The sequence below is a fragment of the Pseudopipra pipra genome, chromosome 8 (genome assembly GCF_036250125.1).
Source record: "Pseudopipra pipra isolate bDixPip1 chromosome 8, bDixPip1.hap1, whole genome shotgun sequence".
In the NCBI taxonomy this organism is placed as follows: Eukaryota; Metazoa; Chordata; class Aves; order Passeriformes; family Pipridae; genus Pseudopipra; species Pseudopipra pipra.
In genome coordinates this window covers 18641983-18667998 of record NC_087556.1, presented here as the reverse complement: position 1 = coordinate 18667998, position 26016 = coordinate 18641983, and the positions used below count along the sequence as shown (strand labels likewise).

General features: G+C 38.3%; 2 protein-coding genes across 4 annotated transcripts in view; one reads left to right on the top strand and one right to left on the bottom strand.

Annotated features, from left to right (window-relative positions):
- The window catches only part of MAPK8 (mitogen-activated protein kinase 8), a 135698-nt gene that overhangs the window by 72188 nt on the left and 37494 nt on the right, over positions 1-26016 (bottom strand). The window lies entirely within an intron of this gene.
- The window catches only part of FRMPD2 (FERM and PDZ domain containing 2), a 59216-nt gene that overhangs the window by 4300 nt on the left and 28900 nt on the right, over positions 1-26016 (top strand). For all 3 annotated transcript variants that reach the window (XM_064662794.1, XM_064662796.1, XM_064662795.1), the window contains exons 4-24: positions 1890-1974; positions 5294-5444; positions 7044-7115; positions 7781-7955; positions 8627-8777; positions 8874-9012; positions 9913-10065; positions 12193-12378; positions 13240-13396; positions 15867-16077; positions 16968-17071; positions 18085-18183; positions 19264-19371; positions 19493-19609; positions 20073-20308; positions 20876-20980; positions 22196-22289; positions 22763-22848; positions 23039-23186; positions 24170-24384; positions 25255-25353. In XM_064662794.1, coding sequence (XP_064518864.1) covers positions 1890-1974; positions 5294-5444; positions 7044-7115; positions 7781-7955; positions 8627-8777; positions 8874-9012; positions 9913-10065; positions 12193-12378; positions 13240-13396; positions 15867-16077; positions 16968-17071; positions 18085-18183; positions 19264-19371; positions 19493-19609; positions 20073-20308; positions 20876-20980; positions 22196-22289; positions 22763-22848; positions 23039-23186; positions 24170-24384; positions 25255-25353 — 2891 coding nt within the window. The remainder of the gene's footprint in view (positions 1-1889; positions 1975-5293; positions 5445-7043; positions 7116-7780; positions 7956-8626; positions 8778-8873; positions 9013-9912; positions 10066-12192; positions 12379-13239; positions 13397-15866; positions 16078-16967; positions 17072-18084; positions 18184-19263; positions 19372-19492; positions 19610-20072; positions 20309-20875; positions 20981-22195; positions 22290-22762; positions 22849-23038; positions 23187-24169; positions 24385-25254; positions 25354-26016) is intronic.

The following is a 26016-nucleotide window of genomic DNA, read 5'->3' as shown; positions in this document are numbered from 1 at the left end:
CTTTTCTGAAGCTCCAGAATTGCAGTCAATATCAGCAGCAATAAAAACCTGAGACTGCAGCTTCTCCCTGTGTGACCATACGTGTCAGTCGCATACTTAACTGCACACAGTGGAGGTAAACTTACTGTTTTGTAAGCCCTTTCAAAACAAAAGATTTGGTCATAAACTGGACAAAGGCTCATTGCAGTGACTTTGTGTATGTCTCAGTCTCCACTGAAACACTGGTAGCTGTTCATACTCAAGATTTTGTAATGTAGGACTCTAAAAATACATGAGTCAACATGGAATGTGAGAACTTGTTTGCCACAGACATTCTTTCATGAGATAATATATTAAGAAAATGCATTCTTCTCTGAAAAGAACTGCTACCATTTAGTAGAGCACCATTATCAAGGGAGATCAGTACCTCTATCAAGACTGTACTTTTAAAGATATAATCAAATAATAATCTACAGGATTGACTACTTTGAGGGCCACATGTTAATTTAACATCAGAAATGTGTTAAATCTGTGATCAAAGCATGGCAATCTGTCCACTGAAACTAGCCAAGTTGTCCCACTGTCATAACAGCCAATACAGAAAAACTAAGGGGAATTTTATGTCCTTGTCAAAGTATTTTTGTACAATTATGTGAAAAGCACAGTGTAAGCAGATAATTTTGCAAGGTTTTCTCATTAAAAAGCATGTTGTTTTAGAACATGGGAATGAATCTTAACTTTGGTAACTAGTTTAGCTCAAATCTCACATTTTGTCACTACCATCTGCAGCTTGGAAAAAACCAACACATGTTTGTGCTTATTTTAGGAACATGACTGTAGATTTTCTAGTTTGTAAAACTGTACTTGGTTGGTTGGTATACCAGAATTCAATGTCACGTTTTCATTTGGAATTCTAAGTGAGACCTCAGGGTGTAGTGCACGAATATTTCATCTGGAGAAAAAGCTGACCTAAATGATTGCTTCCACATAGTTCATCTTATCACACTATCTTTCTGCCCGTGTAATAGTTTGATGTGTAATTCTTCAAATAAGACCAATTAAATTATCTAAATGAAATAAAATTTAACCTCTCCCTCCTTCCCTAAATCATAGTATCACAGAATATGCTGAGTTGGAAGGGACCCATAAGGATCATTGAGCCCAACCCTTAGCCCTGCACAGGACCATCCCCAATAGTCACACTGTGTGCATGAAAGCATGATTTAAAACATCTTTGCTGCTACAAAAATCATTAATAGAGCTATCACTTGCATACTCTTTCTGGTTCTGCCTCTAAATTTCAGCTTTCATGTATTTGAACAATGCAACACCTATCCTTTCTGTAGCAGCAGAGATTACTGAAGGTGAAAAACAGTACAAATCTCATTTGCTAAGAACTCACAAACCATCCTATACTCCCATCATATTTTTATGATGTGAAAACATTCACAATATATTTAATGTACCAAATAACCAGTGGAATATTTACGAATATTTTAATTTCAGTGATTTTATATCCTACTTCGATTAATCCAGAGAAATGCCATGGCTTTTTCCACTCAATTTTATGCAAAAATTGGACATGGTTTCTGAGGAGAAGAAGCTGTTTCACAAATTACCCCCATACAGATGGAAATGACAGCCAGTGTACCTATGCAGCTATTTTCTAAATTACATTCACATGAAGAATTATGAAGAGGAAGTAACAATAACTAGGGAACTGGGAATACTGCTGGTAGTATTCACTTAACCTTAATAAATAGCCATTTATGTCCAAATTAGGACAGTAACCAGTCTAAAAGAGAGGAAGTAGGCAGTATAAATTTCTTGCCTGTTTTTATTGTCCAAACATTGGATGCTAAGTGCTGCTACAACTGCTTCAATTGTGAAATTTCCTTTATTTATTTTAGGAAAAGTTCCAGAGATGCACAGGTCATGTGACCCCACACTTAGTGGGTCAAGGACACAAAGTAGCTACAAGCTCTTCATAAACAGGTAATCTCAAGTCATATTTCTACAAGATGAAAACTGTTCTATAACCAAGTGAAACAGACAACTAGTGTGGCAATGCCACTAGCAGAAAATGCCTGGATTGCCATCTGGGCTGTTTTGAGAATAGATACTATTTATGTAGAATAAATACCTTAATAATACATCATATTCTACTATGTAGAATAAATAAATAATGTGCACCTAGACTTAATTTGGTTCCAAGTGGAACAATCCAAATGCTCTAGTGAAATGAAACTTGGGCCCTGAACAATCCATACAAAAAAAGCGTGTTCAAGATCTCCACCTTTACCACTGTGTCCTGCCAGATGCCATGGGCCTCCCAGAACAGCTGCCCCTGGCTGTGTCTCCATCAGAATCAGGCAAGCAGCAATAGCCCTATGTCACTGAAACAACTGGGAAGCAGCTCCACAAAGACCGTGGAAGGTTGGACTTGATGATCTTGCAGGTCTCTTCTGACCTTAATGATTATATGATTCTATGAAGGGAAAAACCTGTTGAAAAGGTATGAACAGTCATCACTTTTCCTGTCAAGGCATTCTGGCAGAGTCCTTATTTTTCTGTATTCAGAATTTGGATGTGGTTTTCCCTTGCTGTCACATTAGCAGAGGCCTTATGTGTTCTGGAGTGGTTATGGCAGACCACATGATCCATAATTTTCAGTGGCTTTTTGCATTTCCATCTAGGTACTCAGACTGATTTTTCTCACTTGTATCAGCCGTATCCAGCCCTGCACCACTACTTTACTGAAGAGTTATAGGTGACCCAGGGACAGTAAAGACCTCTGCTCTGCCATGAGGATTAGCCTCATTTCAGCCATGGCATGTACAGCAGTCCTGTAGACACTGACAAAGAAAACTGAGAATTGTACAGCTGATAGTAACTCCTTTTCAAAAGCCAGGGACACATCACTGCTGCTAAACAAGAGTTTTCTAGACTGGGTGTTAGCACAGTGCAGCTATAATCATGGCTGTTTCCAAATGAAGAAGAGATGTCAGCACTGTTAGCCTCTAGGCACCACAAAGAACAGAATCCCATAGTTAAGCACCATGTAATCCCTACAGACATCCCATTTAATAGAGTTCTTGACCCAGTTAAGCAGGAGTTTCTTCTTTTAACCATGACTTGAGAAATTCAGGCCCACAGGAAATGCTCCATTTAGATCAATTCCCAGCTAAATGTATCCCAAGTAGACAGTTTGAAATTCCTGATAAATCAGCCAGGATAATCTGGGTGATATGAGACACCCCAGTACACCTCTAAAACTGCAACAAGAACAAATAACAATCAGGTTGCAGGATAGTGGCTGCTTTTGTGAAAAAAGAAGTCTCTGTGTACCTGTCTAACTACACACACACATATATATATGTGTATATAGACATCTATATATGTATCTTATACCTGGCAATTATATCAGTAACAGAGGATTTATTTTCCAAGTATTTTGGAGCAATAGCCATGCCTCTGATTAACAACTTGGGTATGATCTTGATATCCTTGATCTAAAATCATGATGCCAAGGATAAGTTCCCCTCCTCTGCTGAAAGATGAACTCTCTTCTCCAAATCTCCAGCAAGCTATTTCCCATAGAATTTCAAGGACTGTAAACCCCACTTTTGGTTGTAAGCATCTGCAACTTAATTTCTACCAAGGTCACCATCCTATTGCAAGTACCTGAACAGCAATGGAGATGAAATAACCACTTTGGAAAACACCAGTTTGCCATGCAGAAGGACAACCAATACAAAACTTAGTGATGGATTTACTAGCTATAAAGCTTTTCATCATGCTCAGTTCTGTAGGCAGTCTAACTGACATTTACATGTTAAGCTTGTAAGTATATGCAGGGCTCTGGGCTATATATAAAGAAGACACAGCTGTCAAATCTGGCATCTCTCACCTCACAGGACTAATAACTGGAAGTGTTTTCCACAGGAAAAGAAAGCCTTCTTAATAAAGAATTTTGGTTTTTGAGCTAAAAGTATTTTTATGCTCACAAAAGTCACTTCAGGTAATTTTTAGGCATATTTCTTAGATAAATGTTGATTTTTATGAGTTTGTATTGATAGAAACAAAAATACCTAGATATGTTTATAGACAGAATGTAAACTATGATATGATAGAACAGAACAGAATACCTGTTCTGTTGGAAGGTATTCTTGGAAGAGATTGGAAGAGACCTGCAATAATCACGTAGTCCCACTGCCTGACCACGTCAGGGGTGACCAAAAGTTAAAGTGAGTTATTAAGCGTATGTCCAAATGCCTTTAAAATGGGCCAATGACCACCTCCCTAGAAAGCCTGTGCCAATGTTTGGCCACCCTCTAAGTAAAGAAATGCTTCTTAATATGATGTCTGAATCCCACAGAATGTAGCTTTGAGCCATTCCCATGTTCCCTGACACTGGATACTAGGCGCAAGAGATGAGCAACTACTCAAGTACATTTGTTAAAATTTTTTTGAAACTCCCCGAATAGTCTCCTGAAGCAAGTTTGCAACATGCAAAAGAAAAGAACAAAACTTTGGAATAACGAAAAAGCTTCCATGTGACTTTGGCATTTGTTAAAAAATGTAATTAACAAAAATCCACCTCAATAAAACCTTTCCTTCTGAGCCACATAATCATTCTTTCCTCATTGACAAGAGTACATAGTATATTTTAAGTTTATTCTAAGGGTACATGTGTCTGCTCAGGTGGAAAACACCATTACTTTATGTGTTAAAACTGTAGTACAAAGACAGCTTTATGATCTGAGATTTCACACATCTTTCTAGTAATTAAATTGAAAATTCCCTCAGTTCCCTAAGACATTAATTTATTCTGATGGATTAGTATTCAAATAATTTAATTACCATTCCTGGAAAATTCTGAATAATGTAACAACAAATTATAAGGCTTTCTGAAGATTTTTCCTTGAGAATATAAGAAATGAGAAATTTACTTAATCCTGTAGAATTCCAAGAAGGGTATGGGGCTAAACTCTTTGCTTGTTGGCTTCACAAAACTTAAACCAGCTAGATCTGGCTTACCAAATGAAAAAAAAAAAGAAAAAAAAAAAGACTGTTACCTAATTAAAGCAGAGTTTAGATTTATTTACAAAGGGCAACAGTAATATTATTCCTGCTAAATTATTTTTCTTTTTCTGTAAAGAAACATTTAAGAACTTATAACTGACATTTCCCTGGACTTCAAAATATCCCATAATATTCCTAGTTAATGTACCTTAAGCTCTTTGTCCTCAGGTCAGTGCTGTTTTGATTGCATGCTATATATATATTGCTCACTGTGACATTTCCATTGAAGGTCGGTCAGTGCTGTAGAAGAAATCCCTGGTGGAACTCAGAAGAACAACCGACAGAACCTGTTAAGCTTAGGTTCCACCTTCTCTGTGTCTACAAAAGACTACACAGCAGCTGCTTCATCACAGAAATGTTTATTCCACAGGAAGGAAAAGGTGAATGATGAAAAACATATAGGCTGATTTCAAAATGTAAATATCACTAAAGAGAAATCTCTCATTTAATTGTTGTTCAACAGCAACCTGCATATTAGCTGCTGAATCATCTCATTCTATGAGTATTCTAAATTGACAGACTCCAAATCAGGCATAATCCAGTTGTGATATCTCAGAACTGAAAACAGTGAACAGCTCATGTTCGTAAAGACTATGCAAAAGCTGATAATTGAACCCTCTCTAACTACGTGTGATTTCTGCAAGCATCAAACACCATATGGACTGTTTTCACCAACCGCTTTAAGAGGAGCTTCAGAACAGCAAGAAAATTTACAAAGATACTGAACCCAAATGTTTGCTGGTCAATGGTGCTCCAAGGACTTAAAAGTTTTGTTACAGAAATCATAGGCTAGCACCGAGTGTGCCAAACCAATAGTTTTCCTAACTGTCTATTTGTAGTTGCTAATTTATTGTAAGACTATGTTAAATGTGAAGAGTAATGTTTCTTTGGCAGCTGAATCACAAAAATCCAGAAATAACTGAATCACAGAAAACTCCACAATGATTTTTCCTATGGAGCTTTCTGTTGTGGAAGAAGGGACAGGTTTTAGGCTGATGAGCCCTTTCACCTTGTCTCAGTTCAGAAGCTCAGGATTGATCAGTGGCAGACATTTGGTCAAGAGCTTCAGTTAGATAGTTTGGAAAATTATCCTTTTACATATAAATTTGTTTTTAAATTTTATTAACGTGATTTTTGTTGAGATAATAATTGAGTTTCTCAGAAGGAGTTCAGCAACCGTTACAACAAAGTGCTAGTCCCTCTTTAATGTAATATAAAAGTGCACAGGACAATAGTATTATTATGAAATAAACCCTAAATTTTTTTTAAAATGATCTAAATGAGTCAAGTTACTAAGTCATGGACAATGGCTGGAAGGATTCACATCTTATCACTTGCAGACATTTAGTTATTTCTCTCTGCATAAGGTATCTAAAAGCATAGATAAATCTGGTGAAAACCCAATGTGCAAAATTACCTGAGGTGGATACTCAGCAAGAAAAAAACCATCTTGCCCTGTTAAAGTTTGTTGAAGTAAAAAAAAAAATAATTAAATGTCTACTAATAAGAACTATCAGTCAACCTTTATTATAGGGAAGAAAGCAGCTCTGTTTTTCAGTCTGGTTCTTATGTAAACCAGGCTTATGAAATCACAGTGGTGTGTATGTATGTGTTTACATGTCTGTGACTGTCCTCAGAGTAACTTGAGAATCAAATGGGAAAAGGTCTCAGAATAAATTAAGTTTCCATAAGTGTCATGAAAATAGGTGCCTTGTAAAGGAAATTAATCTTGGTTAAGTGCCTTTATAGAAGAAAAGGCTTCAGCATGAGCTTACCCCCACTTAGACCACAGAGTCTCCACACAGGAGAGACCTCACACAGAGAGAAGTCTTCAGGCAGCATTTGCACATTATTAGACACTGAAGTCAATTAGCTCCAGCACATAGATCAACAGAAATGGGTTTCATTGATACTTGTGTTTGGGATTTTCATTACATTATGGAGACAATTTACTAAATTTCTAAATTTCCTCCTTGAAGTTTTCAGGTCCAGAATTTATTATTTTGTCTGGTGAACCACCAGTGACCTTGCAGCTGCCTGGATCAATTGTGGTAAGTAAGTACATCAAGAATTTAGGACTAATCTAGCTACCTTTTATTTGGGGCTCTTTGTAAGCTGCATCTGAGTCCCAACCCAGTTTTCTCGCCATGTCTTCCTCTCAAAACATATTACCTTCAGAGGTATTGAGACTTGAAAGGAAGTGATTTAATTCTCACTGCTATTTAGTTATTTCTGTTAGTTTAAAATTAGCTTAATTTATCCTTCTCAGCTAAGAATGCTCACTTTAGCCCAAGACTTTTGAGACAAAGATTATACAACAAATATGCAATGTAACATCTAATGCCGATGTATGGGACTTCTCCAGCTTGCAGCCACATCCTTTAACTTTCATTGAAATAAGGTAAAAAGGTGACAGCATACAGCAATAAAAATGAGGGCAAAGAGAATTTGGAATTACCCCCAAATCTAGAATAACCCTGGTGACTACAGAGTCTGGGTATGGTCAGCTGTTTTGTTGGGATTCTCTGGGTTTTTTAAAAATTATAAATGTTTGTGATATTAATTTATGAGAAGACAGGGAATAGCATAATGTTGTGATCATTTCCGTGAGGTTATGTAGAGATAGGAGACTAAGGGGCCTCAGTAATAAAATGCTGTGGAACCTGAATTGCTTGTATTTGGCACTCATTCTTCATTCTTTGTTGTATGTTCTTAGACTAAAAAAGGGAAATCCTATTTGTCCCAAAGGGATCTCAATGTGATTCTACTCAATGGGCAGTGCCTCGAGGTGCAATGTGACATCAAGACCAAGGCAAGAGATGTTTTCAACACAGTGGTGGCGTATGCAAACTTGGTGGAACATTTCTACTTTGGCTTGGCTTACCTGAAAGGTAATGAGACAGCTAAATACAGCAACAGCTTTCTCCCTCTGTGCCTCTGCAGTCACTTCATTAATGAATTCCAGTAAGATCTTTTAAGATCCTCAGATGAAAGCAGACAAAAAGCTTAAGCAAAAGTAAGGTACATTGGTTTAAACTCTACTGCACTGAGTTAAAGCATGTCTATCCCAGAACTGTGCATATTACTAGATGAAAAGGCTGTGTCTCAGCCTTGACCTGGAATAATACTGAGCCATGTAGCTCCAGCAGAAATTCCAGGAAGCACTGTACTGAGGAAGGCTGTCTATCTTTGTCCCTAGATAGGACTACAGCTTCAGCTATGTCATCTACAAGACCCACCTCTCCCTAGTCCATTTCTGGTGGCAAGCATGGCTGAGAAGCATACCTTGTGCCTAGGAATGCAAGCTCCATCAATTTTGTGTGATTCCATAGATACCACACTAATCCAGCATCTAACAATTGTAATCCTAAATTACATACTGTTATCCTAATTCTCCATCAAAGAGCAGAAAGTTAAGCCATGACACAGAGAAGTGAATCTCACTGACATCCACAATCCATTTTATATTTTATTGCTGGTGATGCACTATATGAAGACAGCAGAACTTTGAGCTGCTGAAGTATATCCAGATTTATTACAGAACCCAACATTCTCATTTCAGGTAAAGAATTCTTCTTTTTGGATGAGGAGACCAAACTCTACAAAGTGGCCCCAGATGGCTGGAATGACCAACCCAAGAAGAAAACCTCCATCATTAATTTCACACTCTTTCTAAGGATAAAATTCTTTGTCAACCACTTTAATGTTATCCAGTAAGTGCACAGTTCTGCTGGCTGCAGGAAAAACAGTAACTTTTAGGGATACCCTTTAAAGCTCCTCCTGTGTTCCTAAACCTTTCTGTATTCCAGGCACGGCTTGACAAGGCATCAGTTTTACCTGCAGCTTCGTAAAGACATTTTGGAAGAACGATTATATTGCAATGACGAGACTGCCCTGAAACTCGGCGCTTTGGCTTTACAGGCAGAGCTTGGCAATTATGCTTCTGAGGTGTGGATAAATAATACAATATTTTCTGAGGTCTCTCTCAACAACTTTTGCAGGTTTTGTTTGTCACATAGCATTTAAAGAAGATATGTGAATAGCACAGAATTTCATTTAAGTCCTTCAGTTAAATCCTTCAGATTTAATTAAAAGAATTACAAAATTTTCCCAATTAAGGAGCAGTAATGAGCCAGGTGAATCTGGCAGGAAATATGGCAGAATGATGAGACATTCTTTATCCTTCATAACTGATAACATATCCTAGAAATCCCAGAAAATCTGTAGAAAATTTCCAACATAGGCACAGCATGGATGTGCGGAGGGGCTTAGAGAGTAGGAAACATGGAAGAGAAAAACAAATGAACACTCCAGAATTCACAGCTATTTTATGTGTAGGCTCAGATCCACAAGCCACAAAGACAGGAAGGTCACAGATGATATATCTGAACTAGTTGTCCTAGTTTTGAAGTGTATAGAAAATGGCCATTTATGTTCTCTTCCATATCCTAAGTTGTATAAATTAGTTATACAAATTAGTGTAGCTCTACTAATTGAACTCTGAGTGGTCTGATCCATCTGGTCGGATCCATTACGGCCATGGTCCCCCAGTGTAGGTTGCACTGATGCACTGTAGCTGTCAGCTCTAAGTGTGGAACATCCTGTAGGACACACCTTTGTCCTCTCTGCACAAAGAAGTGGTATGTGCTTTGAGCACCTGGCTGAGCACAGATACAAGAGATGCAGGCTGTCAGGACTCTACCTGTTGTTCTCCACCTTCCTCTAGGAAACATGGTGGCTTCTGCATATGGGCCACCCCGAAAATGAAATGCAAAGAATAAGAAAAGTCAAGTAAGAACAAAAGGCTCTTGTTTCTCTGGGTTTTTTGTTTGTTTTTTTTCCCCACAGATGCATGGAAAGAACTATTTTCGTGTCGAAGACTATGTTCCAGCAAGTCGAGTAGAGAAAATGACCCTGGCGTTTGTACAGCGAGAGCTTGCTAAATTACATCGTATGAATCGTTCCCTATTTGAGGATGAAGCTGAACTAGAATTTTTAAAGGTAACTTGCCATACCACAAACATTATTTATTTATTTATTTTGAGGTGGAAAGCCCCTCTCTATTTAGCATTTTCTCTTACTTCCTTCTTGCCTGATACAGTGGATTTTAGATATGGTGAACAAATTTAAATAGTCAACAAAAAACTCTGAGTTTCATTCTGCTGTAGATACTTTCACTGAGAGTTTATATAAAGTGTTAAAGCACATTTTAGTGTATTTTCAGCATCCTAAGGCTTGATGCAAATTTTTGGCATGCTACTAACATGTCTGGGTTCCAGATGATTATAAAACATGGGAATAAGCCCTTTTTTGGACTTCTGAAATTACAGCAGCTGTTCAGCCACTTTCTAAACAGGTAGTGATTGTTTGTTTAAAATTATCTGTGAACCCTGGAAGTGAGGGAGGAGTTCTCTGAAGTATTTCCTCACATGACTATATCTCTAGGGCTCAAAAGTGTCATGATGATGTGGGATTTAATTTTTTCCTGCTAATTTCTACTTCTCCCTAAACTTCTCTGCTTTCCATCAAATGAATAATATCCGAGATTAAATAAGGGATAAATATTAGCACCCATTTTGCTGCAGTGCCACATGCTTTTATTTATAGCATCATTTTATTTCAGTTGCTATTTAATTATATTAGTTCCCCATCTAACACTGTCAGTGGAATTGAAGAAATAGATTGAAGCTTAGTCTTAATGACAGTCCCATCATATGTGGCAAATCCAGTAAAGAAAAGTAGCTTTGTTAGTATCTGTTTCAATGAATAAGTCTATAGAAGGAGCCAACACATCACACAAAGTGAGAAAGATAGCCCCCATGGCAAGAACATGTAAATTCCAAATATGAAAGGGATTAAAAATTAAAACCCAGATTCAGCTAGTGATTATAGATGCCCCAGTTTTCAGGACCTGAACATTTGTACTATGGATATTTCCTGAAAAACGGATCTTCTTAAAGTGTTTTATTTTGGTCGCTGAAAATTTCTATTCATGGTGTAAAAGTCATTTGGGGGTTCTACAGCAGCTTCCTAGAATGAAAAAGAAGTTTTAGCACAAACTCATGTTGATCTGCAGATCACAAAAGAGGACAGCAAACCCTCCTCATATTCTGTAGTCACATTTTAACATTTTTGAGGCCAAGTACAGGAGGTAGAAAGACAAGCGTCAACACCCAGAGCCTCTGGATGAGCTCCTCAGAGTATTCTTGGCACAGCTGGAGGGCTGGAGCAGAAGCTGGCTCCTCAGTCCCTTGAAGTTTAATCCTACTTAACTTTTTGCCCAGAAATGAGCACTGTGGAAGAAAGAAGTGACACTGAAGATCTGTTACTATAAAGTCTGGCACTGAAGGGATATCTAAGGCAGTGAAATTCCATCCAAAGACACCACTATATTTAGGTGAAACACTTTGAGGTAAAATTTAGCCAAACCTGTAACTTCAGATGTTGGCAATGGAAATATATAATGTCTTATTTTCAAAGATGATAGCCATGAAGGAATGGGCTTACATACCTGAGTGAGTTTGTTGCAAGCTGGGAGCTGTAATGTCACTGCAGTTAAGATTTCCAGTTGACCGTCAATGTTGTAGAGAGGAAACCCCACAAGCCCATAATAATGTCAGAGTAGCCCTGGCACCAAAATATTAGTAGTTTTACTAAGATAATGATATTTGCTCCACCTCATGGTTTATGGGTTTGCTCAAGGAAATAGAAAAGAAAATGGAAATAAACAAGGTTTCACAGTAGTTAGCTGCACTAATCCTGTGTGGATTTCTATTCAGAAATGCAGTGGCAAAAATGCTGAGTACCTCAGTGCCACTGTAATGTTTAGATGATTGTGCAGGAAGCTACATAACAACCCTACATCTTCAAACGAAGTATGTGGGAAGTGTTATTTCAATTTTACAGATGGAAAATTAGTGTATGTAGTAACTCTATGACATCCTAAAGTAAGGTGATGACTCTGTGAGGCAGTAGGCATGAAAATTTGGTAAGGGTTTTCAAAGGATCCTTGACAGAGTGAAAGAACACTCAGTACAGACTCAAAAACATTTCCTCTCCCATCTACCTGCCTTTTCAGTAATGAATGTTTTTCAGTAATGCATGGTAAAAGTCCTTTTTCTCTACAAGGTGACTCAGCAACTTCCTGAATATGGAGTGCTATTCTATCGCGTGTCCCAAGAGAAGAAAGGAGCAGAAGGGGACATAATCCTGGGAATCTGTGCCAAAGGCATCATTGTCTATGAGATCAAAAACCACACAAGAATTGCCAGTTTACGATTCCAGTGGCGTGAAACAGAGAGAATTTCAGCTCATGTGAGTTGGAACTAACTGAACCTTGTCTCCACTTCATGACTTTACTCCTCTTCTTCCTGACACTTTGCATTAAGAGCCAGAATTAGACTCATTCCATACAGGCAAGTCATTTTTTGAAAATAGTTTCAAATCAAAGCTGGATCTGGATGTGAAGACACCCAGTTCTTCATGAGGTATAGTTCTAGAAGGTTTCTGCCAAAACTGGAGTTAAATTACTATAACACTGAATAATCTGGTGTTGACTATTACAGAGAGACTATGTTGAACCTCTCTATGGCATACTGCATATTCATTCCTCTCTTGTCTTTACTGCTCTCTCTTTTTTCTTCTGTTTTCTTACCTACAACAGGTAATAGGATCATGTCTCCTGCTTCCAGATCTCATTATTCCTATCCCTATCTCTGAGTATATTAACAAACTAGTATTGGTGACAAGATTGTGATCCTTTCTAAGTGGGATTTTGACATTAGAGGTATATCCATCTACTGTTGTATGGTCTAGGTGTGTCACATACTTCTCAGCTTGTTTGCTCTCCCAAAATGGTCCTGCTGCTCCTTGAAGATATGTCCATTTTCACATTAAATTTGTTTAATAATTTTAACATCTGTAGGGCCAAATTTGCAGTTCTAGCAACCTGCTCTCAATGCATTCAATGTTTAAAGGCTCTTGACTTGTCACATAGAAGATACATAGACATCTTGCTAACAACTATTGAATTTACAACAGTCATTTACTGCACCCAAAAGGCTTGCAGTCAGGCATAAATCCAACCGGACAAAACAAGATTATATAAATGAACTTTCAGTACCTCAGTGTAGTGACTGATACATAAAGCAAACTGTGCTGTTTTTTTTCCTTCAGAGAAAAAAATTCATGATTGAAAGCAGCTTCAGTGGCAAGAAACACACCTTCATTACTGATACAGCAAAGACATGTAAATATCTACTGGACCTCTGTTCTGCCCAGCACAAATTCAATGCGCAGATGAATTCTAGGCAACTTCGGCAAACTTCATCAGGTGAGGTATAAATGCACTTTCATTACTGGGCCCATAGGACAGGGTTATGTTTTAGGAAAGGTGCATTCACCAAAGCTGAGAATTAGAACCCGCCACATTAGTTTCAATCTGCTGCAGTTAGAAAATAATGCCTCCTACTACACTGGAAGTTAGAGGAGTGTAAGTCTAACTTGGTATGTGCATGTGAATGGGCATGTGTAGCAGGTGAAGAGGGGTTCTCTGATGATAATAACAACTATGTAGCTAAACTCAGATTTAAAAAAAATAATAAGCATGATGTCACTTCCCTTCAGGAGACCTGCTTAGAATTATACCCCAAATGTAACATGAAAATATTCCTCACAAATTAGAACTATAGTAGTGCCCAGATATGCTGGAGCTGAATTTAGTTATCTTTGCATAAGACAGGGATTCAACCCCATGGTTCAGTCCCAGGACAAAACCACTAAACCAAAGGCACATGAGTCATACCCTCTCAACTACGTAGCTGCTAGCAGCTCTTATCTTAGATTTTGCCATGCCTGTGGAAGATATTACTAATATCTCCTTAAGACTTCAGATTTTCCATAGTTTCTAAGACAAGGTTCTGGTCAACCCAGGGCAGTTACATAGCACTTCTCACCCACAATTCTCAGCATGTTCTGTAAAGATGGGTGAGGATCATTATGGGGAAGCTGAGGCACATAAGAAATAACAGTCTAAGCTGACCACTGTCATCACTCTTGACTTCAGTGAAGCAACAGGTATTTTCACTAGCTCATCATTTCACTGCCTTGAACAGAACCATAATCATTTACAACCCCTGAGTGTTTGACCCAATAAGTCCTAATAGGAGAGTCAAGTGTCACGCCTTATCTGTTGGCATACTCTTTTCTGCAGTAAAACTGTAAACAAATTATACCATGGGATATAACAGGACTATTGAAATATTGCCTCCTTCTCACTAAAATCATTTAATGAAAGGTGAAATTCCACCAGCACAAATTTGTTCCCATGGTAAAAAATGCTAGGATAGCATTTAGGTTCAAAGCACCTTTTGTTGCTTGATGCCTGTAGCTTCAAACATAATTTAGTGGGACTGTGCTTTTTAGCATGCAAATGAGTGCTAGTAGTAAATCCTACAGTTTCCTGTGTCACATTTGTTTGTAGTAATATGTCCTAATAAAAATTATTACATTCCATATATAACAGAATAAATGATTGAGAACTAAGAAAATTATAACCCAAGTCCCGATTACAAGTGCACCAAACCACTGAAACAAGCCAGACTTACACAAAGCATATGACCACAGGTTCTGAGGTTCAGTGTGTGCTTGCTGTCCCAGAAAAAAAGCTTTGTGAAGGCAATGACAGACAGTAGTAAAAAATGCTGCTTTTGCCAACACAGTGAGGCTGTAAAAGATTATGAGACTCTTTCTGCACACTTCTGCTTCTGTTGCACTGTTCAGATGTATAAGTCACCATCACTTCAAAACTTGATAGCAACCCCCTGCTTCAGAATCACCATAGCAACTCCAGACTGCACTAATACTGTGGACAGTTAAGCCCTCTGATGCCTTAAGAAATGCCTTTGATCAAAGCCACCAAGGAAAGAGGAGCCTAGATTTAATGCTGCAGAGTAGTGTTCTAGAAAGTTGTATTCAGGTTAATATTTATTAGGAAAACACACGGGAGGTTAGCTGTCATTTATAAGCAGAATTAAAGCCCATATTGATGCTGGCCTGTATCAAGCAGAGTTTTTGGTTTTGTCTTCAGTTTTCTGCTGTCCCTCTCTCCTCCAAATTCCCTCTTCAGACCACCAGCTGAGAACCTAAATAAATTAATGCCTTCTTAAGCACTATCTTGTCAGAAAAATAAAATCCTTTTTGTATATAGTAGAGCCCAGGTGTCATTAAGCAAGTAGTACATTTCGCAGGAAAGTGGAAAACTGGCCACCAAGATGGTCCCCTAATTAACTTCACTTGTGCAAATCACTCAGCTCTTTGGTACCTCTCTGAATGTTGGAAAGTATGTGTGAGTAGAGCTCCTGTCTTCTCAGATATACATATAATGGAGGGGAGGGCCTGTGAAGGATCAGAAATTACTACCAAGATGGCTAATTCAGACTTTGACAGACAGATATGTCTCATATACCAAATATTTACAAAATACACTTTACAGAGATATTCAGGTTTAAATTATATAGGGTTGTACATTTCATCTGTCTTTGTGGAAAGTGAATTTGTAGTATAATTCACAGAAATGAAACCTAAATACAGTATATGCTTTCTGTGAAAGAAATGGATTGAAAACTACTCACTCCAAGGTCTGGATATTCTCAAAGATACAAGAAAAGTATATCTGTAATGTCGATCTTATTTTTTTTTGGCATGTTCAAAAGGTTAGATGGAAAGTTCCTTTGAGCTTAAAAAGATGGGACAATATCAGTGGATTTGTCTTTCCTTCCTTCCCTCTCTCCCTTCTTATTCAGAGGACAGTAAATTTGTGGAAATAGACAAATCAAATTCTGCATATGCAGCTCAGCGTGAACACCTTGCTCTTATCCAGAGACTGTCTCGTTCAGAGAATGTGCTCTATGGAGCAAATCTGGAAAACCTTTCTGCTGGGATGATGAGCAAATCTTGTGACAACCTCAGTGTGGAAACCAACAACAGGATGAGAGACAAAAGCAATCTTGGCAGGTAGGTTTGCTTCTTCCTCTAAACATGTGTAAGAATACTCAGTCGTAGGTTATATAATTGCAAACCTCTGTGCTAAACTATGAGGCAAACTTTTTTTTTTTTTAAAGTTTTTGTTGTGGTCACATCAAAAGTCCGGGGGCTCCATGGTGCCAGCAGTAGCGCAAACACAGGCAGGAAACTAACAGACCAACAGATAAGAACTTGAAAAAGAATGACATTTAAATTTGTACCAGACTCAGGAACGAACCATTTACTGGGTTATGGGGAAGTATAAAAATAAGGGAGAATAAATGTAAAATCTGTTTGTGTATCTTCTTGGAAATGGCAATATGTGAACTAAATGCACAGTGGAAGCTGGTTTTGATCAGGAATGGAGGAATCAACTTGATTCCTCCATGTCTAAAGGTGCAAATCATAGGGAACAGTACAAGAACTTCCCTCTCCTCATTTGTGTTGGTACACTCAACCTGTGTAGGTGGTTACTATAGCTGCACCCAGTCTCAAGGCCTTTGATGAATTCTAGTGCCTTTTAGAATACTAGAAGTTAGAATAGAGCCAAGAAGAACATGAATTACCAGGAAAATTTTTAGACACAGTTTTGTCTAAACAAACAGCAGGGCTAAATGAATCATGCTGAGACTATGCTGTGTTTTCCTGATGCCTGCACTCAGCTCAGAGAAAAACACAGGGCAAAATCAGTCATATGAATGGTCTAATGGCAGCTGTTATTTGGAAGTAAATGCTGGCAAGGATAAATTACCTCTTCCCTACAATGAAATGCTTGCTGAAAAGATATAAACATGTGCCTTCCCGACTTGGCGCTGACAGACTGACAATGAAGGGTGCTAAATACCCTTGCTGATTTGTTATTTTAACATACCTTCCTGCAGGTCCTTATCAGGCCTATCCCAGTCAGAAATGCACATCAATTTGAATGAAAAGCAAAGGAGCTATGACTACCTCTCTATCCATTCAACTCAGAACACAATCAGTGGTAAGTATAATAATCATAAAGGGAGACATTATCCTTCCATATTTGCTGTTTCAATATCAGGATACCAAGATATATTCTACTTACAGATTAAAGAATAGCCTATTGTACTTCTAGTTCTGGGAATTAACCCAGAGTTTACCAAGACAAGCTGTTTTCTTCCCTTTAACTCCTGCTTTCTGTCTGGATCAGTGATAAGGGACTTCACGATAAAATTATTCTCTAATGGTGCCTATTGCTCTACAGAGACGTAGTTCAGTACACCCAGAGACTCTTGCACAGGGCAGTGTCCCTCTGCTCAGAGGTTTGCAGAGGTTTGGTTGGCAGTTGAGATCTACAAATCAATATATAATGCATAAGACAGCATAAGCTCCAGGTGCTCCTCTCTTTTTGCATTTGTGTGACACTAACTGGACTAAGGCCTGGATACTTAATTTTCTAACAGAAGCCATATTGCATGCACACCGTGAGCAGATCTATGGAATATGAAGCTATGCTTAATTGGTTAGTCCATTTTAAAAATAGAACTGTACTTCAAAAACACTGTGGCAATTGCACAATTTTAAGTACTGGTAACAGTACTGAAGTCACCATTGCAATCAGTGTTGGTTGAATTGCACCTTCAGAGCCAAAAGTGCCCACAGGCTAGAGTTTCCAAAGGAAGCCACAGAAGATTTTGTATCCAAATCATGGCCAGGTTCAGTGGGCACTACATGCCTGACTCTTTAAAAATCCTAACCTTAATAAAAACATTGCAGAAAAATGCATAGTCTCACAGAAAGGAATATTATAGGAAGAGCTTACACAACTCTGTACGTAGACTTTTCTGAAGAATGAAAACTTCTGAACACTTGTTTGAGCTTCCTTCCTGAATTATATTAATTTAGAAGTAGTGGCAATGTTGAAATCAAGAACAAAATATATTTTAATTTTTGGAGCTCCAGTTTTGTAAAATATATGAATCTACTGTCTCCCTGCATTAATCTACATTTATTCTAGCTGTTTTGTTTCTGCAGCACCTGCATCACCAGCCATTCAAAAGGAAATTTTTCTAAGTGGTCTAGAAAGAGAAATCATTTGTGTCAGCCTAAAACGTGACCCTAAGAATGGATTTGGTAAGTAAGGAACATATTCCTGGGACTAACAGATCCTGGTGCTAACACTGATACTTGCTGAGTTAAGCTGGGCAAGACCGTAAACTTGTTCTCCTCATTTATACCTCTTATAGAAGAAGACTACTAGTCTTTGTAAAGGATTTAGAGTTTCCAAGACTGAAAAGGACTAAGCACATAACTCAAGACCACTATGTTTTAAGAGGACTAACTAAGGCCACAGAGATCAAGGGGACCAAGTGCTAAGAGTAGAATGAAAGGAACATGGTTTTAGTTTTGTATCTGAAATACATGTGTACTGATTTTATTTATCTTAAGCCTCACAGGTTTTACATGTGAGGGTGCAAAATATGTACACAAACTCAACATGAATGTTTGTCAACTTTTGCATGTTTATTTGGATAATAACCACCTAGTTATCTAATACTGTAATAACACTGTATCCCGTTCCTGTGGATGAGTTCAGAGGACCATCCGGTTTCACAGCTGACCATTAATACAACTAAAAATCAAATTTCTAGATGGTGCAGGTCTGTGGGTAATATCCTAATCCCAAACCCAACTCTTATAGCAGTGAGAAGAATATATTCTGCAATAGGCAGAGCTAGGATAGTGAAATTGAACTACTCGACAATAGATTTAATTTTCTTAGATCTCTTAGATTAGAAGTTTACATGGCCCACCTTAGATTTCCTGGTTGCATGATGTAGAATAATGTTAAAAATTATCTGAAGAGCTTTTATACCATTTTGCTCCTGCAGGTGTTAAACACTGCAGGTGCACCTAATTTATGACTCTTACAAGAAAGTAGTCGGGGGTCTTTAAAAGTAGAAAACCAGGAAAGCATTCTTACTGAGAAATTATATTTAAATAGCGACCAAAGTCACCAGCACACTTTCATTATAATGTAAGTTTAAAGCTCTCCCAAATCAAGACCTTGATGCCATGTAAATCAGAGCTCCCTATTCCTCAGACCATGTATAAAACTTACACCATTGGAGTAAGAGCCTTTTGTGCTCCTAAGGTTCATCTTTTCTAATACTGACAGTGTCTCTGCATTTTCATGCTATCTCGTTTTTGCAGGTTTTGTAATTATTGGAGGAGAAAATGTAGGAAAATTAGACCTTGGTATCTTTATCGCTTCAATTATCCCTGGTGGACCTGCAGACAAAGCTGGAAATATCAAACCAGGTCATTATCCTTAGTTTTTAATTAGAATTAAAATACTTGCATAGTTTAAAGTTAGCTACTCTGGATTTATTTCCTCATTTAGATGTACTTTGTCTTGGTTTTATCCTTTTTTTTTTTCAAGGCGGACGACTCATCTCTGTGAATAATATTAGCCTTGAGGGTGTTTCATTTAATACTGCAGTTAAAATCATACAGAACTCTCCTGACGAAGTGGAGCTCATCATCTCTCAACCTAAAGGTATAAAGGCAAATGCCTTTGCTATCTATGGAACACTAATAGTTAACTCAGGACACATATTTATTAGGCACTGGGATGTAGTGGTAGGTTTTTGCTACTCAGTGCCAGTTATAATAACCATGCAAGCAGTGAAAATAGTCAACTTCTAGCAGGTATCATGTGATCTCTGTTCTATGTCAGTGTGAAAAAATCTATTGTGGGCTGCATTGCTGAACACTAAGGGAATTTTGGCATTTCTTTATCTGATGGAGAGTCATAGTCCTCTGCAGTGATGAAGCAAACACATTTCTCCACACTTATAATAGCAGCGCTCCATTGTACAGTGACTAACTCATTTTATGGATCAGATCTCACAATCAGTTGAAATAGGAAGTTACTTTGTCCTCCTGTTCTGGGGTATAGCAATATTTGCCTTCAAATTTACTTACATTCAGCAATGTTTTATTTTGGTATGGCTTTACAGACTTGTATGAAGAAGGATTAAATGAAGAAAAGATTCTATCAAGAGGAAACAGTACTAGTGGATCTGAGATCTCTTGTGTAGACAGTGGGAGAAAAAAGATTCAGGATTGTCATACAGCTCTCCCCAAAGAACAAGACACAAACACAGATGAACTTGAAAAGACTCTTTCCTGGAGTATAGCACCAAAATTGGGCTCTAGGATTCCAGCTCCTTCAGCTGATAGCCTGGATGCAGAGGTAACAGATTTCGATGCTGCTCAGTAATGTTACGCCCAGCATATAACATATAACAACATAGCAGCTATTAAGAATGGAAGGTAACTGAGAAATTAAAAACATGTGAAAAGGAGAATGAAAACCTTGGAATAAATTACATTGGAAATGTCAAAATCATAGACACGTCTGAAATATGTGAATGGGGAAAATGTTCTACAAAATGTTATTAAAAATTTTCCTTCCTTTTTCAGTGGAGGCACAAAGTTTTGATTATTTTCTCAAACTCTCTTTTAAGTTTTCAACCAGTCACAGAACAACAACATTTTGTGTCTAATTTCCTACTATTAGACATCCTCCCTATATATACTCAGCTTATGCACATTTAGACAGATTGTATTTTGAGTACCATTAGCATAAGCTTCAAATAATATCAGAGATAGAAATTGTATCATTCCAGGTTTGCAGTGACAGCAGGATCAAATCCTTTATATCTTCTGCAAATGCTCTCTTCATTCCCTCCCCCCCCCAGCTTTTTTCTTTTTAAACTGAGATACTGTAATGTCATTAGTGTTTATATTTTTGAGACAGGTAGCTGATTCTGCCCACTTACCATCTCCATCAGAAACGAACTCAAAGGAAATCTACACGGTGGAGCTTCTTAAAGAAGATGGGACTTTTGGAATCAGTGTGACTGCAAGTGTTACTGTTAATCTTTCATTTTGTCTGTCAAGCTGTTTCATGATCAAGAACAAAGGCTCTGCTCATTCCCCAGTTCTTACCTGCACAGTCTGTGAAAGAAGTGTCCTGGCATAAAGCACATGGCAGTACAAACCCTTTTCATCCTTTCTCAATTTGAGAACAAGATCTACTACTGGAAGTGGAATTTGGTCAGGGAGGGATATAGCCAGAGACTCTAGAAAACATGACACAAAGAATTCTCCAAGTCATGATGGGTTTTGTGGCTCCTCTGCAGCTCCTGTAACTTCAAGCCTGTGTCCGTAAGCAGATTACATGGGACCATGGCAGAGCTCAAGCAGTGGCCACAGGCACTATTTAATTGTTGAGAGCCCCTGACATGGCTCTGGCCTGTGCCTCAACAAGCAGTGTAATGGAAGTCATCCCATGCTGGGGAGCTGAAAGTTTTGCTATGTAGATTCAAGATAAACTGTGAATCTCACTCTGAAGGTCAGAGAAAGGGCCCTAGACAACTTTATTTTGTAATATAAGGAAAAACAGTTCTCTGTGTATTTAGAGGACTGGGGAAGGCAGCAGTGAAAACTGTCTGCCACATTTGAATAATAATTAGTTGTCCTGCCTATCAAAGTTGAATTTACCCCTCCAGGCTGAGATGTCTTCACAGTCTTTGCTGAAATTGAGTAGGAAGCAACAGCCACTCCATTGCCTGCAGAAGAAATTAAGGGCTGTTTCTTCATCTGAATTTGGCCAGAGGATATAGATGGACAGAACATAATTCTTAGGCTAATCTGGAATTTTTCTGAGCTGCAAAAGTTGAGGTCCATGCTTTATATGTTGTCAGCAAGGTTAATAATTGCAGAATGGATATTGCATAGCTTAGAAGCTGGACAGGAGACTAACTGAAAGATGCAACCTCATCTTTATGTGAGCATAGGGAAAAATTTATGAACATTTATTTAATGTTTTTATATAGCCACACAGAAATGCATTGCATTTTCCTGAGAAAATAAAACAAGATTACTGTCTATGGAAGTATGTTACAACTAGAAGGGGGTTTGGAGTAACATCCTCTTTCCCCTTTTTCCTATATTAAAAAAAAAAAAATAATTGCTGAAACAGTTGCTTTGCAATGCATGTATAAGTTGCTTTGATTTTTATCACAGGAAGAACATATGAAGACTCCACTCTAATCTGTGGGCATATGTTTTGCAGGGTGGAATTAACACTAGTGTGCGTCATGGTGGGATATACGTGAAGTCAATTATTCCCAGGGGACCAGCAGACAAAGACGGACAAATAAAGATAGGTAACATGTCTGGCAATAAAACTCGGGGCTGCAGAACTCAATGTTAGTGCAGACAATGAAACACATTTGGGATTAGAGATTTTACAACTGTGAAATGTAATATGCACTCCATCATTCCTCAGCCTGTCCCTGTACTACATGTAGATATCCCACTGAAAAAATCAGAAGCCTCACACCAACACTGTAGAGTTACTCTCCGTAGGTGCCATCAGACTACTGACTCTGACATCTACTTTCAGTGTTACTGGTATAACCAGATGCTATCACTGCATTTACTCAGAGAATACCCTGGTATGTTTTATGTGCTAGTTATAGAATGCTGTACAACAAGCAGTATTGCTTTCCTATGAATTAATATTAATTTGACACATGTAAGCATGAAGTCCTACTGTAACATGGGTAGCCTCAAGGTTTATACCCTCTCAACCTGAACATCAAAACAACTTGACCCTTTTTTTTTCCTTTTGCCTCAGGTGATCGTCTGCTGGAAGTAGATGGCATCAGTCTCTGTGGCATCACCCATAAACAGGCTGTGGAACACCTGAAGAAATCTGGCCAGGTTTGTACAACAGCAGAGCTCAATAAGATACACAGTAGACTAAACTGGACTTAGTATGAAGCACAGTAGCAAAGGAAACCCACCCCCCATCCCCAATCCATTCCCCCTCCAACCCCATTCTCCTGAAAAGTAAAAAGACTTAGGGCTCACTGTGTACTGTGTAACTGGAACCTGTTCATCACTGTCTTAGATTGCCAAGCTGGTTCTAGAAAGGGGAAACTACCAACTGGCAGAGCCAGGTGTGACTGCTAATGACAGAAAGGAGGACCAATGTGCAGTTGTTTCTGTGGCAACATCCTTCACAGATGGTACCAAGGACTACTGCTTTTTGACAGATGGTAAGTCATAAAAAACTCAGGGTGACTTCCTACAGTGTACAAGAAAGGAGTGAATGAAAACAATTCTGTGAATTTTCTGTGAGTTGGAAGGTAAGCTGTATGCTGAATAAAATGATTTCTGATGTACTTAGAGTTACAATTGCTAAATGTAGCTGAACTTATCCTAGATATAAATACTGTATCTCAGACTTGGTGAGATGGGGCTGGCAAGGGAACGCCCCTGCCTGTACTCTATGACACTCTCAAGGCAGGAAGCAGCTGTGTCAATGTGTTCAGGCTGTTACCCAGAGAGAGCATTGCCAGCACAACTGCTCATGCTGTGACAGTGATGAAGCTGGGGTGAACTGCTGCCCCAGGGCAGGACTGGAGACTGTCATAATTTAATTTCTTAAAAACAGAAGATTCAGAGATCACTTTCACAGAATTTAGCCAGCAAATAAATGCCAGATTTTTTACTGAAGATTGTCTCATAAACACTAAGTTTGAACCATACCTTTCCACTGGGAAGTTACTCCTCTACGTTGTTCCTAGGAGAATGGAATTCAGCTACAAGCATGGAATTTGGGAATGGCCTGATCTCTCATTCTCAACTGAAAGAGCAGTAGTTCCAGCTTATGCTGGTTAGTGCTGGAAATAAACTAACCTTGGGCAGCTACAGAATAGTAAAATTTATGCAACATTTACAGGAGAATGTCAGAAGAGGATAGCATATGAACTCTTTATGTTGGTACAAAAGGCTTCTGCTTTTGTACCAGATTGCGAACAAAAGGTGGAATAGATTCCAGTTCTCCCTATTCTGCTAGTGAGATTTCAAGAACTTATGTAAGATAAAGGAACACCAAACCCTTCTCTTGCCACTACTAGGAGTAGACCTACCTCTGCAGCACAGAGGGAAAATGTCTGTTGAGAGTATAGTACATCAGCTCCTTAGGGGGTACATATGTCATGGTTCCCACTTCTTTTCCAATCTCTGCTTTGAACAGATAATACTTTTGAAGTGACATTAACAAAGAATTCTGGAGGCCTTGGATTCAGTGTCCTGCAAATGGAAGAAGATTCTTGTGAACACCTTGGAGGAGCTATTGTAAGGATCAAAAGACTGTTTCCAGGGCAGCCAGCTGAAGAGAATGGAGAAATTGAAGTTGGAGACATCATTTTAGCTGTGAATGGGAAACCTCTTCGAGGGCTTTTGTATCAGGTACCAGGCAGTACTATTACTGAGGCTCTGGATGGATAACAGGTTAATAAAGACAATGGGATAAAACTATATTTAAACTTCATTATCACTGGAGGGTGGCAGAATTTGCATATAATCTGATTTCTTTGTAGGATTCTTCTCTAGAACCCTTATGGAGAATTTTCTTCTAAAAAATTCTTAGAGAGAATTTCTTCTGCTATTTAATTCATAACGTTCTACCACTAATGCATGAATTCTATTGTTAGATGCACACCAGTTGTTAATTAGTTGGAATCTTTGTTGTTGTTACGCATGATTGGAGCATTTTCCCCTTGTGGATCATTTGTGCTTTGTAATGTCATGCAGATTCAAATGTCCCAGATTCAAATTTCCACCAGGTGAGGCAAATCCAATGTAACTTTTTTACCTGGAATGAAAAATTCCACACTTACATGAAGAAATTAAATGGTAAAAGTAGGCTACATATGGATTTATTTTTTTCATCATAATATGGCAGTTTGGGGAGCTGTGCTGATGTAATTGACCGAAGATGTGTTGCTGCCACATGTGGTTAGAATGAATTTGTCCAAAAATTGTTTTTCTTCAAGAAAGAAAATTAATTAATTTAAACCTATATGTCTGTTGGTGGATCAGAGGTTTGTAAACAAAACTAACTTTACTTGATAACCAATTAACTAGATACATGTTCCCATATAAACTATAACAATATATGACAATCCTTCAGTAGAAAATTTTGGCACTCAGAAACTGCTGAGAGGCACAAACACCAGGAATTTAGCATTCACAATAAAAAATGTCTTCCTCTCAGTTGGTAAAATGATGTGTACTATTGACTGTGTTCCATCAGAAATATTATTCCTTTCTGCTTAGGATGTCCTGCACTTGCTGAGAGGAGCTCCTCGAGAAGTCACACTGCTACTTTGCAGACCACCAAAAGGTGTTCTTCCAGAAATAGAGCAGTTTGCCCTGGTAAGGCAAAGCTTCTGACAGAAACTTACTTCTGTAAATCTGGAAAGGCACTACCATCCAATCTTGAATAAGGCAACCTTCCCTTTTCTCCAAGGCCCTCTATTCCATTTCTTTCCCTTTCTGGCTTCAACTCAACCTCTAGAGTTCAACTGATATTTCCTTAGCAAACAAAATAATACAAATCTGGCAGATGTGAAACATATTTATCCCAGTCCAACAACTTTTGAGTTGCAGTACTGTCATTGGAATGAAACAGCACATACCCAAGCAGGTCTTCTAGTGGTGGTTCTAAAAATGTTCTATTAGATCCTCAGCCAGAAGCTATTGTAACTCATGGGCTTGGAGTAGCTATATTACTCTCAAAAGTGAGAGGAAACTAAAGAGCTTTCCCTATCCAGACTATCTCTTAATGAAGTTAAATAAATGAAATAATGGTTTCAGCAGGTTATCCAGCTTTGTACTGAGAGTTAACAGTCTGCAGGGGGAAGAACAAAACACAAACAGAAAACCCCCAAACAGTAGAGACTGCAGAGCTAAAACAGTGCCATTGGATGTGCTAGCATTATTATTCCTGCTTCTTGAACACAACTCATAGACACATACACAAGTACTCTTAAAATGAACATGTATTTGCATTACTCACGCTCCATGCAGAATGGCCTG